Source organism: Salmo trutta, chromosome 20 (genome assembly GCF_901001165.1).
Source record: "Salmo trutta chromosome 20, fSalTru1.1, whole genome shotgun sequence".
Classification (NCBI taxonomy): domain Eukaryota; kingdom Metazoa; phylum Chordata; class Actinopteri; order Salmoniformes; family Salmonidae; genus Salmo; species Salmo trutta.
This window is the reverse complement of record NC_042976.1, coordinates 43,455,005-43,471,516: the sequence shown is the minus strand read 5'-3', so window position 1 is coordinate 43,471,516 and position 16,512 is coordinate 43,455,005. Positions and strand designations below refer to the sequence as shown.

General features: G+C 42.2%; 1 protein-coding gene and 1 long non-coding RNA gene across 3 annotated transcripts in view; one reads left to right on the top strand and one right to left on the bottom strand.

The window, feature by feature from the left end:
* Positions 1–1,945: 1,945 nt before the first annotated feature.
* Positions 1,946–4,354, top strand: LOC115156130 (uncharacterized). 2 transcript variants are annotated; one of them, XR_003868188.1, is made up of 3 exons: positions 1,946–2,092; positions 2,441–2,517; positions 2,749–4,354. It is a non-coding gene; the product is annotated as an uncharacterized LOC115156130 (long non-coding RNA). The 2 variants fall into 2 exon arrangements; XR_003868187.1 differs by having other exon boundaries at positions 2,441–4,354.
* A 5,998-nt stretch (positions 4,355–10,352) lies between these two features.
* The window catches only part of LOC115156118 (signal transducer and activator of transcription 1-alpha/beta-like), a 29,444-nt gene continuing 23,284 nt past the window's right edge, over positions 10,353–16,512 (bottom strand). The window contains exons 14-22 of the mRNA XM_029703435.1: positions 15,084–15,125; positions 14,883–14,966; positions 14,570–14,668; positions 14,116–14,251; positions 13,784–13,839; positions 13,604–13,695; positions 13,345–13,484; positions 10,905–11,090; positions 10,353–10,515 (exon numbers count right to left, since the gene is read on the bottom strand). Coding sequence (XP_029559295.1) covers positions 10,436–10,515; positions 10,905–11,090; positions 13,345–13,484; positions 13,604–13,695; positions 13,784–13,839; positions 14,116–14,251; positions 14,570–14,668; positions 14,883–14,966; positions 15,084–15,125 — 915 coding nt within the window. The 3' untranslated portion in view covers positions 10,353–10,435. The remainder of the gene's footprint in view (positions 10,516–10,904; positions 11,091–13,344; positions 13,485–13,603; positions 13,696–13,783; positions 13,840–14,115; positions 14,252–14,569; positions 14,669–14,882; positions 14,967–15,083; positions 15,126–16,512) is intronic.

Sequence of the window (16,512 nt, the reverse complement as noted above, 5' to 3'; positions counted from 1 at the left end):
CCATGTGCACTCTCACTCTCTTTGAGAAGCAGTCACTACCTCTCTCAGTCACTACCTCTCTCAATCTCTCATTGATTTGAAGTCTTTTTTTTTAGATGGGGATTGGGGGTGAAGATTCAGGAGATAGCAGAAAAGAGACACACAGTGGGGGCTTTATCCACAGCAAAAATCTCAGAGATGGAATTGGGTGTGAGATTCACTGCAGTATTACTCAGTGCTGTTTCATCCAGAACGGTTCGATCCAAATCTGACTGGTATTTTATACAACATCCCCTCGTCTTGCACCAACATGTATCTAGACGTGAAGATGTGAGCACAACACCACTGTGTTAATTTGATCAAAGATGTGGAAAGATTATTTAAAGACATCATGACAACATTGGTATATAGAGCAGAGCCATTTTCTGTAGGAACATAGCTGACATGATTTCTTATTCTACATGTCAGAGTGGCATATTTGTTCTACACAATATATCCTACCTGAAAGTTTCACAATGTTGTGCCCTGCTGAATGCAGCCCAGTGATGGTTAAGAGGTGTAGGTGAGTGTTTCATGTGGTCCTCCCGGACCTCTCTGCTCTACTGCTATCTCATTTCGTATATGTTATTTTCTGGTCTAGCTAGTTCTGTTCTGCTCCCGAGTTGTGTGCAACTGATCTGCTAAATGCCGTGCTCTACTCTATTCTACTGTGTTCAGTTCTGCTCTATGCAACTTAGGTCTATGCTGAGTTTTGCCCTGCTTCATTCTGTTCTGATTGGTGTTCTACTGTGATGTGGAGCTCCTTTATATTCTGTTCTGGGCAGTTGTGTCTCTGCATTGGAAAGCATTGTGCAGCCTATCAAAATGCATCAGATATTTTATTCTTCACAACTGTTCTTCCCAAAGTAAAACATTTCTAAACTGGTGATAACTCCATATTGTCATTAATTGAGAAATGTATTAATTGATTTGTTTTTACTGGTTTGTTGTGAATGTGAAGCAAGGGTTTTTATGCTTTTGATTCCCCAGCACTGTTTACTGTTTTTGTTTTTAATTCACTATTTTCATTAGCTCCAGTACAGTTGATATATAAAGCATCTAATTCCGGTCCAAACAGAGGTTCACATAATTATGTCTTTGAAGCTTTTGAGCTCTACCCACAATACCACCACCAACATCCAATTGGAAAAACACGAGACAATTTACTCCAGGCAATGTCACTATCCCTTGAGTAATGTTTCAGCACCCTCTAGTGGTTAATTGTCAGATTAGATTAGAGAAGGTTACTGCAGACTAATAACTTTGCAATACAGCAAGGCCCTCAATTTAGACTGCTTTCCCTCCCATAAAACGCACACGTAGTCTGTTAAAGCATGGGAACTTCAAGTAAATGTATTGTGAATGGACCAAAAGAGAATACGCTCAAATTGTATTCCATCACTCTATTTCTATGCTAGTGCCATAGTGTTACACCCAATATATTCATCTCTACCTTTATTTAGCCAATCAACTCTTTAAAAACCAACTGCCAGAATCCAACCATAGTATTTGGTCTGTAATCGATACTGGTAGCTCCTCAAACATGACTGGGTGCTCCTTAAAATAGAAAACATTGGCTAACGAGGCTGGCAATATCCCCTGCTTAGACATTATAATGGGGTAATAAGAACTGTCAAGACTAACAATGCACTACAACTGCATTCTTAGCAGTATTCCTTTCAGCTCTACTTAGTGATGGCAATATATTCGTTTTTAGTTATTTAGTTTCCTAGTTATTGCTGACTTCATGAGTGGCTCACTGTAGCATTTTACTTCATGTTATTACAGTAAACGAGAAATCCCTCAATCTGCCATATATTTTTCAGGTTCACATAAATAAAGTAATACTGCCATTGCCTTGGGGTTTTGTTAGAAGTTTATTGGTATCCAGAAGTCCTGATTTGATGGGTTTGACTCTGCATCTCCTTTAGCTGGCACATGTCCCCCACACACCCCCTGGCTGCCTGTGTGTGTTGCCTGGTTCCACAAACTGCTTTCTTTTTTCTCTCCAGGTCAAGTCTGTCATCAACCTCGTGTTTGCCGCCTACACCGGAGATATCTCAGCACTAAGGAGGTAATGTATGCAACTCTTTTACACACTCTCTTCTTTAACACACACACACACACACACACACACACACACACACACGCACACACACACACACACACACACACACACACATTCACAGAAACACACCAAACATAATGACTGTCCCTCAGTGTGTACAACAGAACTAAAGTCCTGCTGTCCATGATATGCAAATTATATATTTTTTTAATAATGTTAATTTCATGACAATGGAATGATTAGATCTTCATTCATAGTGATACATCATCTCTTGCATCTCTGACTTACTTCTTCTTTCTTTGTCCGTTATCGTCCATCTCGTGACACTGCTGACCTGTTTCTGTATGTCTGCAGATTTGCTCTGTCCTCCATGGACATGGAGCAGAGGGACTATGACTCCAGGATGGCTTTACATGTGGCAGCAGCAGAAGGTACTTCTCACAGCCTCCTTTTCCTGTCACAAACAGGGACAGATTGTGTGTGTGTGTCAGGGTCCTCTGGGAGTGTTTGGCAGACCCCCTCTGTGTCGTAGGGTTAATTTGTTGTCCCTTGGTAACTGCACTGTGTCGTGTTTGACGTCTTTGCTGCAGTGTGTGAGAGAGAAAGTGCGTAGGAGTGTGAGGGTTATTTAAGAAACAAACAGTCATCTGCTCTACTTTCAGGACAGGCAGAGGTGGTGCGTTTCCTCTTGGAGGCGTGCAAAGTGAACCCCTGTTCCCATGGATAGGTATGACCACTTTGTCTGTCTGCCTGTCTGTCTTATCTGTGTGTGTGTTTTGGGTGGGTAGGTAAGTGTGGGTGGATGAGAGACTGTATCATATACTTGAGTGAGAGTCTACAATGCACTCCCACTCAAAAGAACACTTATGGTCGACCATGAGGGATTTATTTGAACTGTACCCTATAGCATTTTCACACCTGAAGAGTCGTGTTAGTTCCCAAAACGAATACCTTTGTAGGCCAGTCCAACCCCAGTCAGTCACAACTGCTCATTATCTTTCCAATGGAAGAGGCCTTGCATTTTGGCCATCACGGCATGATCACCATTCTCCAGGACTATCAAAACAAGTACAACCCACAAGAGGCCCCCAAGAAGGACAAGGAGACAGCAGAGAACAACCTGGGCGGCCTGCTGTAGTGTAGACATCCAAGCCAGTAGATGGCGCCACGCTGCTTTTGTATCCTCTCTACTAGACTGCTGTTTCTTTGGTGGGATAAACACTTTTTGGAGTGACTTTTGTCGACTTTGTATAATGACTTTATTTCTGAACTGTGTGTTTGATTAAATGTGTTTTACATTTTTTATACTCCTTTGTTTTACTGTAAGTGTTTTGCTTTACCTTTTGTTGTGCGCTTTGGTGACGGTGTTGCTTATTTTTGCTGTATCTTTCCTCTTTCGTCCTCTATCCTTTCCCTCACCAAGTGTGTGTGTGTGTGTGTGTGTGTGTGTGTGTGTGTGTGTGTGTGTGTGTGTGTGTGTGTGTGTGTGTGTGTGTGTGTGATTGAATCTTTGTGACATTGGTGTGGAATATAAAGTGATATTATTATACATATGCTGCTACATGTAAATTGTATATTTATGTACTGTATAAAGTAAATATATTTCATGATATCAAGGACCAATACTTAATATAATTCAATGTAATAGTTTAGCAGTTTGGTCTTTTTCCTGGAGGGCCACAATGTGTAGTAATCTTTGGCCAAACCAGGCACACTAGAGTCTATGGAGCGATATGATGTTGAATCTGAAATTCAATTTATGTTGGCAATAATATCACTCCATACCATTCTAGCTATATGTCTTGGTTAATGCCTGGTTGGAAAAAATGAAAAAGACTGTAGCTCCTGAAGACATTATGGGCCACCACTTGGGTATAAGCACTATATGGTCCTGTAGCCTACTTTGTCACATGTAAACAAGTTTAGGATGCCAAATGTTACCAAACATCCTACGCTTCCACTAGTCCCAGTCAAACTTATCTTGACCTTTATCAACCCTACTGCATATGCCCTGTAGCTTTCATTTCAATTTCATTTTATTGTACTTTGTTTGGGATGGCACAAGACACTTTTTAAAAAATGTGTGTATATTTTTGGTCTAGTGTTCTTTTTCTGTATTATGATTTTCTCATAACAATGGAATTTTACTTCTCTATTGCTCAATACTGTATGCTATGCGCACACAGTTGTTTGTTGTAGATCTGGAACCACTGACAGAATAGGGGAGTATCTGTGGCCACATGATAAAACACTAGTCTGGCATCACTAGTCTGAAAATAGGAGGAAACCAGTTGGACATGTACATAAACATATGGCAGTTGACATTAATATTGTCAAAAACACATCCTAGATGTCTCACACTTTTTGAACGAACTTGTGCCTTTGGCCAGGATCCAATTTTCCCACGGAGCTGGTGTGTAAAGGACCATATAAAATCATCTGAATGAGGGTTATTCATGATTCAGTGGGATTATAGCATAGTTGAATTCAATTTAATTTCCAATGAGTTTAAGAAATTAATGGAAAGACATGTACTTATTGTATTGAATATGTACAAAAACAGTTTGTTGATTTAGTGTGTCAGTTTTGTGAAGGGCCAATATGAATGTAAAATCCAGACAGTTGAGAAATGACATGCAGTATGACATGAGCGATACCAAAAACATAGCTACTGCAGTCAGTTTACAACCAGAGTTTTTCTTTTTTAATTTGTTTATTGCTTAAACAGAAATTTTAACACAGCATAAACCAATACTGATCAAATTAGAAATCAAAGCAGTGGTAGGTTTTATGGGGAAAACATTCAATCAAATCAAATCAAATTGTATTGGTCACATACACATGGTAATCACATGTTAATGCGAGTGTAGCGAAATGCTTGTGCTTCTAGTTCTGACCGTGCAGTAATATCTAACAAGTAATCTAACAATTTCACAACAACTACCTTATACACACAAGTGTAAAGGCATGAATAAGAATATGTACATATAAATGTATGGATGAGCGATGGCCAAACAGCATAGGCAAGATGCAGTAGATGGTATAGAGTACAGTATATACATATGAGATGAGTAATGTAGGGTATGTAAACGTTATATGAAGTGGCATTGTTTAAAGTGACTAGTGATACATTTACTACATCAAATGTTTTATTATTAAAGTGGCTAGAGATGAGTCAGTATGTTGGCAGCAGCCACTCAATGTTAGAGATGGCTGTTGAACAGTCTGATGGCCTCGAGATAGAAGCTGTTTTTCAGTCTCTCGGTCCCAGCTTTGATGCACCTGTGCTGACTCTAGCCTTCTGGATGATAGCGGGGTGAACAGGTTACAGGTCCTTGATTATCTTTTTGGCCTTCCTGTGACATCGGGTGATGTAGGTGTCCTGGAGGGCAGGTAGTTTTCCCCCGGTGATGCGTTGTGCAGTTGCTGTACCAGGCGGTGATACAGCCCGACAGGATGCTCCCGATTGTGCATCTGTAAATGTTTGTGAGTGTTTTTGGGGACAAGACAAATTTCTTCAGCCTCCTGAGGTTGAAGAGGCGCTGTTGCGCCTTCTTCACCACGCGGTCTGTGTGTGTGGACCATTTCAGTTTGTCTGTGATGTGTACGCCGAGGACCTTAAAACTTTCCACTTCTCCACTACTGTCCCGTCGATGTGGATAGGGGGGTGCTCCCTCTGCTATTTCCTGAAGTCCATGATCATCTCCTTTGTTTTGTTGACGTTGAGTGTGAGGTTATTTTCCTGACACCACACTCCGAGGGTGTAGCATAAGAACAGCTTCATTGGCACAATGGACAATAACCTTGCACAATGTTCTAATCTAACATTCTAATCTATATCTGGAGAACCCTGTCCTCTCTGTACATTCCATTTCTATCTCTACCATTACTTTTTCATTTGTGTAATGCACTGTTACCGTTTTGCAGCAACACTGAGATGGTGACATTGTGTATAGATATAGAACATGTTAAAATGATATCCAAAGAATGACAAAGACAATGGAACATGTTGCCACAGACATTTAACCTCATTCACCACTCCTTTAATAGTCTGGGAAACACCTGACTTGAAACCTCCAACCAATCACCACCCTAAGACATAGAGGAACAGGTCTCAAAATCTGACATTGGTTTTGTCCTTGTTATAACATGTCTGTTGCAGTGGAGGTGGTTCGAAGAAGGGTAACCTTGCCTGAGCCCTGATAACTTGTGTTAGCTGTCTAGGCTTTAGCTCAGAGGAGTTCGAATCCCTGCAGGTCATATGGACAGATGGTTTAAGTCAGGTGTCACCAATAGTCGCAGATCAATCTAAAATTCCAACTAAAGACAGTTCTGAATGTATTGTTTTGAGAATGACACAAATATTAATTTCCACAAAGTTTGCTGCTTCAGTGTCTTTACATATTTTTGTCAGATGTTACTATGGAATACTGAAGTATAATTACAAGCATTTCATAAGTGTTTTACTGACAGTTACATGAAGTTAATGCAAAGAGTCAATATTTGCAGTGCTGACCCTTCTTTTTCAAGACCTCTGCAATCCACCCTGGCATGCTGTCAATTAACTTCTGGGCCACATCCTGACTGATGGCAGCCCATTCTTGCATAATCAATGCTTGGAGTTTGTCAGAATTTGTGGGTTTTTGTTTGTCCACCCGCCTCTTGAGGATTGACCACAAGTTCTCAATGGGATTAAGGTCTGGGGAGTTTCCTGGCCATGGACCCAAAATATCAATGTTTTGTTCCCCGAGCCACTTAGTTATCACTTTTGCCTTATGGCAAGGTGCTCCATCATGCAGGAAAAGGCATTGTTCGTCACCAAACTGTTCCTGGATGGTTGGGAGAAGTTGCTCTCGGAGGATGTGTTGGTACCATTCTTTATTCATGGCTGTGTTCTTAGGCAAAATTCTGAGTGAGCCCACTCCCTTGGCTGAGAAGCAACCCCACACATGAATGGTCTCAGGATGCTTTACTGTTGGCATGACACAGGACTGATGTTAGCGCTCACCTTGTCTTCTCCGGACAAGCTTTTTTCTGGATGCCCCAAACAATCGGAAAGGGGATTCATCAGAGAAAATGACTTTACCCCAGTCCTCAGCAGTCCAATCCCTGTACCTTTGCAGAATATCAGTCTGTCCCTGATGGTTTTCCTGGAGAAAAGTGGCTTCTTTGCTGCCCTTCTTGACACCAGGCCATCCTCCAAAAGTCTTTGCACTCACTGTGCGTGCAGATGCACTCACACCTGCCTGCTACCATTCCTGAGCAAGCTCTGTACTGGTGGTGCCCCGATCCCGCAGCTGAATCAACTTTAGGAGACAGTCCTGGCACTTGCTGAACTTTCTTGGGCGCCCTGAAGCCTTCTTCACAACAATTGAACCGCTCTCCTTGAAGTTCATGATGATCCGATAAATGGTTGATTTAGGTGCAATCTTACTGGCAAGCAATATCCTTGCCTGTGAAGCCCTTTTTGTGCAAAGCAATGATGACGGCATGTGTTTCCTTGCAGGTAACCATGGTTGACAGAGGAAGAACAATGATTCCAAGCATTACCCTCCTTTTGAAGCTCCCAGTCTGTTATTCAAACTCAATCAGCATGACAGAGTGATCTCCAGCCTTGTCCTCGTCAACACTCACATCTGTGTTAACGAGAGAATCACTGACATGATGCCAGCTGGTCCTTTTGTGGCAGGGCTGAAATGCAGTGGAAATGTTTTTTGGGGATTCAGTTCATTTACATGGCAAAGAGGGACTTTGCAATGAATTGCAATTCACCTGATCACTCTTCATAACATTATAGAGTATATGCAAATTGCCACCATATAAACTGAGGCAGCAGACTTTGTGAAAATGAATATTTGTGTCATTCTCAAAACTTTTGGCCACGACTGTACATGGATGTCCTTTTCTGTTATTTTAAGGAATACATGATCAAGTTCATTTGTTAAGAAGTGTGCAAGAGTGTGATTGCTCCTTGTAGTGGAATATGTACACATATATAAATATATTTTAATTAACATGGTTAAAAAAAGCAAAGCTTTTCAGGCATGTGAGAGAGCTCTTATTTTTAATTAATTGAAACAATGAAGTCCAGGCAGTCGTGAGTACAGTTTAGAAGTACTTTGCATATAAGGGTTGTTCCACAAATTCAGTATAACTTGTTACAACCTGGCTCAAGATTGTAACAAACAATGGGAAACCACACACTGAGTAAAGGAATAACAAAATTAATTTATACCATAAATAAACACTCACAAAAATAATCAGATGAGACATGGTCAGTAAATTAGGTGTCAACTGCCAAAGCCACAACAACACAACCAAAGGTATGCACAGTGAGAGGAATAAACACTTCTAGCCTATCTATGGCTAACAGGGTTGACATGTTATGCTCGACCTGCTCAGTTTTCCACCACAAAACACAGAAAATGAACAAAAAAAAGTAGATCCAGCGCACCTGCGTTTACTCTGTGATTTGACTATTAGACCTTCAATGTTTCTTTTAAAAGCAATTCAAAAGGAATAGTTTCACCAAATTAAAACGAGAGCTCAGTTTACATAACAGGGTTGACCTTAAAATGAGGGACATATGCAAATGAATCACTACTCACATGAAATAAAGAATGACTTTGTGAAAGCAACAAAATAACTAGGGCTTGGAGAAACTTGGAGAAATGTTGGGATTAAGTGTCAAAATGCTGAATTTGAGGCCTCCCGAGTGGCGCAGTTGTCTAAGGCACTGCATCGCAGTGCTTGAGGCGTCACTACAGAGCCGGGTTCGATCCCGGGCTGTGTCGCAGCCGACCACGACCGGGAGACCCATGAGGCGACGCACAATTGGCCCAGCGTCGTCTAGGTTAGGGGAGGGTTCAGCCGGACGTGATGTCCTTGTCCTATCGCGCTCTAGCGACTCCTGTGGCGGTCGCCAGTTGTGCTGTGTTTCCTCTGACACATTGGTGCGGTGTGTCAAGAAGCAGGGTCATGTTTCGGCGGACGCATGGCTCTTGACCTTCGCCTCTCCTGAGTCCGTACGGGAGTTGTAGCAATGAGTGAGTCCGTACGGGAGTTGTAGCAATGAGACAAGACTACCAATTGGGTGCCCCCCGGTCGGTAATTCAACCCTGTTTACTACCAGTGAAATATTTGGCTAGACTAATTTACCGATCTAAAACATGTTAGCTGACATGGGTGAGTGACTGTCAGTGACTGACATAACAAGAGACGTACACTTTTCATTTGACCTTTTCTTGTACTTTGGGCTGTGTGTGTCGTCTGTCCTTGCTGTCTCTGCCTTGCCGGTTCCCCTCTTTCCACTGGGATTCTCTGCCTCTAACCCTATTACAGGGGCTGAGTCACTGACTTACTGGTGTTCTTCCATGCCGTCCATGGGAGGGGTGCGTCACTTGAGTGGGTTGAGTCACTGACGTGGTCTTTTTGTCTGGGTTGGTGCCCCCCCCTTGGGTTGTGCCATGGCGGAGATCTTTGTGGGCTATACTCGGCCTTGTCTTCGGACGGTAAGTTGGTGGTTGTAGACATCCCTCTAGTGGTGTGGGGGCTGTGCTTTGGCAAAGTGGGTGGGGCTATATCCTGCCTGTTTGGCCCTGTCCGGGGGTATCATCGGATGGGGCCACAGTGTCTTCTGATCCCTCCTGTCTCAGCCTCCAGTATTTATGCTGCAGTAGTTTATGTGTCGGGGGGCTAGGGTCAGTCTGTTACATCTGGAGTATTCTCTTGTCTTATCCGGTGTCCTGTGTGAATTTAAATATGCTCTCTCTAATTCTCTCTTTCTCTCTTTCTTTCTTTCTCTCGGAGGACCTGAGCCCTAGGACCATGCCTCGGGACTACCTAGCATGATGACTCCTTGCTGTCCCCAGTCCACCTGGCCATGCTCCAGTTTCAACTGTTCTGCCTGCGGCTACGGAACCCTGACCTGTTCACCGGACGTGCTTGTTGCACCCTCGACAACTACTCTGATTATTATTATTTGACCATGCTGGTCATTTATGAACATTTTAACATCTTGACCATATTCTGTTATAATATCCACCCGGCACAGCCAGAAGAGGACTGGCCACCCCTCATAGCCTGGTTCCTCTCTAGGTTTCTTCCTAGGTTTTTGGTCTTTCTAGGGAGTTTTTCCTAGGGAGTTTTTCCTAGCCACCGTGCTTCTTTCACATGCATTGCTTGCTGTTTGGGGTTTTAGGCTGGGTTTCTGTACAGCACTTTGAGATTTCAGCTGATATACGAAGGGCTATATAAATAAATTTGATTTGATTTGGTCTGTTGGGTGTATCTTAAATCAATGAAAACTATATAAAAACAGTAAAAGGTGTTTCATAACAAGAATCAGACTTACACTTCAGACACAGAGATGAGCTCCGTCTGAATGTAGCCAGCCTCAGAGGCACTCTCCAACTCCATTGGCTCAGCAGCTGAGAAGGTCAAAGGTTATAGACGTCTAGAGGTTATCATCAGAACCAAACACAGGTGGCAGGTGGCCCCTAAATTGGGGAGCACGGATTCATAGTAATGGCTGGAATGGAGTAAATAGAATGGTATCAAACACATCACACACTCCATTCCAGACATTATTTTGAGCCTTCCTCCCCTCACCAACCTCCTGTGGCAAGGCATTACCAGTGGTCAGTATTTCAAATGGGGGAAAAGGGTGTGGCACAACAAAATAAGAAAAGTATGCTATGCAGTATATATTGTGTATAATAGCTTAGACTGGAATTGAAGTCTTCAACACCATTTGTACCTTTTTCAACTACTCAATCTTTCCTCAACACACATACATTTCTAACAGCTTGTTAGTTACCTTCTGTGGGGCGGCTGTAGTAGCGTGTGAAGGCACTGTCTTTGGGGATGTTGGGGTAGAGGTAGAGCAGAGGGTTCTCAGGGATGTTCTCAGCAGCCATCACCTTGTAGTTGCGGAGGATGTCAGGAAAAGAGACGGCGGCCAGCTCCTTCTTAGTGTAGGGCTCCACCGCGTGGAAATGGACGTCTATATGTTCATAGATATACAGTTGAAGTCGGAAGTTTACATACACCTTAGCCAAATACATTTAAACTCCAGTTTTTCACAATTCCTGACATTTAATCCTAGTAAAAATTGCCTGTCTTAGGTCAGTTAGGATCACCACTTTATCTTAAGAATGTGACATTTTCAGAATAATAGTAGAGAGAATGATTTATTTCAGCATTTATTTCTTTCATCACATTCCCAGTGGGTCAGAAGTTGACATACACTCAATTAGTATTTGGTAGCATTGCCTTTAAATTGTTTAACTTGGGTCAAACGATTCGGGTAGCCTTCCACAAGCTTCCCACAATATGTTGGGTGAATTTTGGCCCATTACTCCTGACAGAGCTGGTGTAACTGAGTCAGGTTTGTAGGCCTCCTTGCTCGCACACACTTTTTCAGTTCTGCCCACAAATGTTATTTTGGATTGAGGTCAGGGTTTTGTGATGGCCAATCCAATACCTTGACTTTGTTGTCCTTAAGCCATTTTGCCTCAACTTTGGAAGTATGCTTGGGGTCATTGTCCATTTGGAAGACCCATTTGCGACCAAGCTTTAACTTCCTGACTGATGTCTTGAGATGTAGCTTCAATATATCCACCAAATTGTCCTTCTCATGATGCCATCTATTTTGTGAAGTGCACCAGTCCCTCCTGCAGCAAAGCACCCCCACAACATGATGCTGCCACCCCCATGCTTCACGGTTGGGATGGTGTCCTTCGGCTTGCAAGCCTCCCCCTTTTTCCTCCAAACATAACAATCGTCATTATGGCCAAACAGTTCTATTTTTGTTTCATCAGACCAGAGGGGGAAAAAAAGTACAATCTTTGTCCCCATGTGCTATTGCAAACCGTAGTCTGGCTTTTTTAATGGCGGTTTTGGAGCAGTGGCTTCTTCCTTGCTGAGCGGCCTTTCAGGTTATGTCGATATAGGACTTGTTTTACTATGGATATAGATACTTTGTACCTGTTTCCTCCAGCATCGTCACAAGGTCTTTTGCTGTTGTTCTGTGATAGATTTGCACTTTTCGCACCAAAGTATGTTCATATCTAGGAGACAGAACGCGTCTCCTTCCTGAGCGGCATGACGGCTGCGTGGTCCCATGGTGTTTATACTTGCGTACTATTGGTTGTGCAGATGAACGTGGTACCTTCAGGCGTTTGGAAATTGCTCCCAAGGATGAACCAGACTTTTTGGCTGATTTCTTTTGATTTTCCCATGATGTCAAGCAAAGAGGCACTGAGTTTGAAGGTAGGCCTTGAAATACATCCACAGGTACACCTCCAATTGACTCAAATTATGTCAATTAGCCTATCAGAAGCATCTAAAGCCATGACATTTTCTGGAATTTTCTAAGCTGTTTAAAGGCACAGTCAATTTAGTGTATGTAAACTTCTGACCCACTGGAATTGTGATACAGTGAATTAAAAGTGAAACAATCTGTCTGTAAACAATTGTTGGAAAAATTACTTGTGTCATGCACAAAAGTATAGTTTGTTAAAACAAAAAATTTGTGGAGTGGTTGAAAAACGGGTTTTAATGACTCCAACCTAAGTGTATGTAAACTTCCGACTTCAACTGTACATAAATGCACACACACACACACAATGTGATATGAGAATGTGTTCTCAGTCAGCTTACCTGGTAAAATAATACAAACAGAAACACATATACCTGAGACAGATGTAGAGACACATACTCATAATGTGTAAAAACAATTAAAATATATATATTTTTGTCTGTCCATTGGTATGTACACTGAGTATATATACCACACATTAGGAACACCTTCCTCATATTGAGTTGCACCCTCTCCCCACACTTTTGCCCCCAGAACAGCCTCAATTCGTTGAGGCATGGACTTTACAAGGTGTCGAAAGTGTTCCACAAGGACGCTGGCCGATGTTGACTCCAATGCTTCCCACAGTTGTGTCAAGTTGGCTGGATATCCTTTGGGTGGTGGACCATTCTTGATACACACGGGAAACTGTTGAGCGTGAAAATCCCAGCAGTGTTGCAGTTCTTGACTCAAACCGATGCACCTGGCACCTACTACTATACCCCATTCAAAGGCACTTAAATATGTTGTCTTGCCCATTCACCCTCTGAATGGCACACATACACAATCCACGTCCCAATTCTCTCAAGGCTTAAAAATCCTTCTTTAACCCATCTCCTCCCCTTCATCTACAGCTACAAAGCTACAAACACACATGCACACAAAAAAACACACACACCGTTATTGGAGCCCTCCACCCAGGTGAAGGTAATGGCTCCCTCTCGGCTGCTCTCGCTGAAGCGCAGCAGGAAGGTTCCAGGCTCCTTGTCCTTCAGCAGGGCCTTCTCTCTCTCCTTACTAACAAAGCCCATGATACACCTATAGACCATAGAGATGTAGTGGATTATAGCACAATAAAGTCACTTTTCAAAAAAGTAATGTAAACCTAGTCTTCAGAAAGGCATACTGAAGTAATGTGAGTTGGAGAGATGTTTTACCCATCATTCCACAGACACAGCAGGTGTCTCTTGATCAGGTCCAGTATTCCCTCAATCCACAGCCAGAAGGGAAAGCTCTTCTCATTCACATTCTGCTCAGGTAAAGACACACTCAATACACAACCCATAGTAAACACACACGGGTTGGCTAAAACACTAAACTTCCAGTGAGATGCTCACCTTGCAGAACTTGGTCCAGGGGATGAGCCCATTAGGGTTTCCCGCTGCTTCTCGACCTGTCACAGGAGTTTCATATTATTATTGGTTCACTTTAATGGAATGACCTTAAGCAACATTTGCATTGTTAGCCTTTATCTGGGATTAGTTGGCCAAATGAGTTGGTCAACTTGACTCCCTTGCCAGATATGTGTGTAGAGAAAAACTAATAGCTACCTCACACACTGTATGTATGACCCACCTTTTATAACCAACTAGCGCACCTTAATATCACAGATGGGTTTGCTGTGGCTGTGTCGTTTCACAAAACCACGCCAAGTCACAATAAGACTCACCCAGAAGCTTGTCTCCCAGCATGCTCAGCTGCTCGTCGTTGAGGCCTCGCTTGGTTATGGAGGAGAACTGCCAGCTCAGCACGTTTGACAACTGGCTCCAGGTGGCCTGAGGAGGGCTCAGGAAGAATGACAGATTCTGAGGAGGAGGAGAGAGAGAGAGGGATGGAGATGATAAGCTGATAGTTTGGAAGAGGAGTGTTAGTGCTGGGGTGGAACAAAAGCCTGCACGCCAGCTGGCTCTTCAGGACCAGGAGTTCGAGCCCCTATATTAAACCTGTCCAGTCTGGATCACATGACATAAGTAAGGAGGCAGTTAAGAGAACAAAAGTTACTGTAGTTCTCAGAGGGTAAAATCTCAGTAAGTAGATGATAGATAGATAGATAGATAGATGATAGATACTGTAGCTATGAGGATTTAGTCTTGAATGAGAAGGGTAGGTGAGAGGGGTTGTACCTTGAACTCACTGGTCAGCATGTTGTACCACATGACAGAGGCCCAGGCGCTGGGCAGCTGGCTAATGTTGGAGATGACCACAATGGGCAGGGACATTGTCTGGATACACACGCACACACACACACACACACACACACACACACACACACACACACACACACACACACACACACACACACACACACACACACACACACACACACACGAAGTCAGATAGGAACATCAGTACAGACAGTCAGGCTCCTTGGTGCGTATTACTAACAAATATTTCTGCCATGACAATAGTGTACAGATTGGTTACTGTTGTTCTGACCTCTAGTTCGACCTGGAGTCCTGGCTGACAGAGTTGAGTCTCAAAGCTAATAGAGTGGAGCTCCTCCGTCACTATGAGAGGACCCTGAGTTGACACACAGACGTACATCAATAAAAAAATATATATATGTATTACTATGACATTGCATAGTAATAGTTTTATACATCACAATCATCCTCACACCTGATGTGCTTTGCTTACCTCATTTGATCTGTTGCCTGTAACTTTCTGTTCTTTTAGTTGCTGGGGAAGAAAATAGTTGTAAATAATGTAAAGTAACCAAAAGAAGAAGAACAACATCAACAAAACGTAAAAACATGATTCTGAACAGCACACACGATATACTGTTACAGCAATCGGCAGGAGACTTGAACCCTGGTCGCCTGACCCAAGGCAAGAATGCTAACATCAAACCACTTTCGTAATGCTCTTATGAAAGCTAAGGTCATTACTAGGGTTACAAAGGGACAGTATATTACAGAAAACCATGGGTTGGAACTTATATTATTTTCCAATGACCGTTCAGAGCAGAAGCCATATTTCTTTTTGTTCTAAAGTAACGGTTCATATAGTTCCTTTTCGATCCTTTACTCTTCCTGTGAAGTCAACATTGTTTTTTCATTTAGTTCATTAATTTATTTAGCTCAAATAGAGCAGCTTGTTGTGGAATGGGTAAAATATTTGTTTACATGTTTAATTGGTCAGGTAAGTGCAGGCATGAGATGCGACTGAAATGGCATGGGTGGGGAGAGAGTAAGAGAGGGGTGGACATGGCGGAAGCTTGGCTTGAAGCGCTGAACATCATGACATGATGTGAATTGGAATGTGTTTATAGGCTATTACTAGCATTATAACTTCACTGAATTACAGAACTATACAGTATAATAGACATTAGGAATATTTTTCTAACTTAAAAATAACATTTTTAATCGATTCTCAAGACTTGAAAATAACAAGTAATAATAAATATTTTTAGCCATTTAGCAATTTTAGGAAGCTGGCTTTCGCTAGCCCAGATAGGTTCCCAATCTCCAAACCTCATAGCTAGCTACCAAGAAACCATTTCAGGCTATCAATCAAGTTCGAGTAGCTAGCTTGTTTTACTATCTTAGCTGGCATGCCTGCTGGCAAGGTTGGTAGACTTTAGAAAAGCAAGCAATAACTAGATGAATAGAAGCATATTGTTTAATTTAAAAAAATAACCACCAGTCAGGAGGATACAGACAGCTCAAGAGGTATGCTTAGATATGCTGAAAACTTTATTTACATAGCATTAAGCATAATGATTATGACTCAGGAAAAAGCTGTTTTAGGTGTTTGAAAAATTATCTAACTTACAGACAGGGGGCATACTTTGTGGTGCATGATGCCCATGTAAGTGTGCAGAGAGCTCGTATTTTTCTATGGTAGAGTAGGTCAGGGCATGACTGGGGGGGTTTTGCCTAGTTTATTTATTTCTATGTTTGGTTCTAGTTTCTTTTTTCTATGTCGGGTTTTTGTCTAGTTTAAAGTTTCTATGTTGTGTTCTAGGTTCTTTTTTCTATGTTGGGTTTTTTGTTTAGTTTACATTTTCTATGTTGTGTTCTAGGTTCTTTTTTCTAGGTTGGGGTTTTCGTATGATTCCCAATTA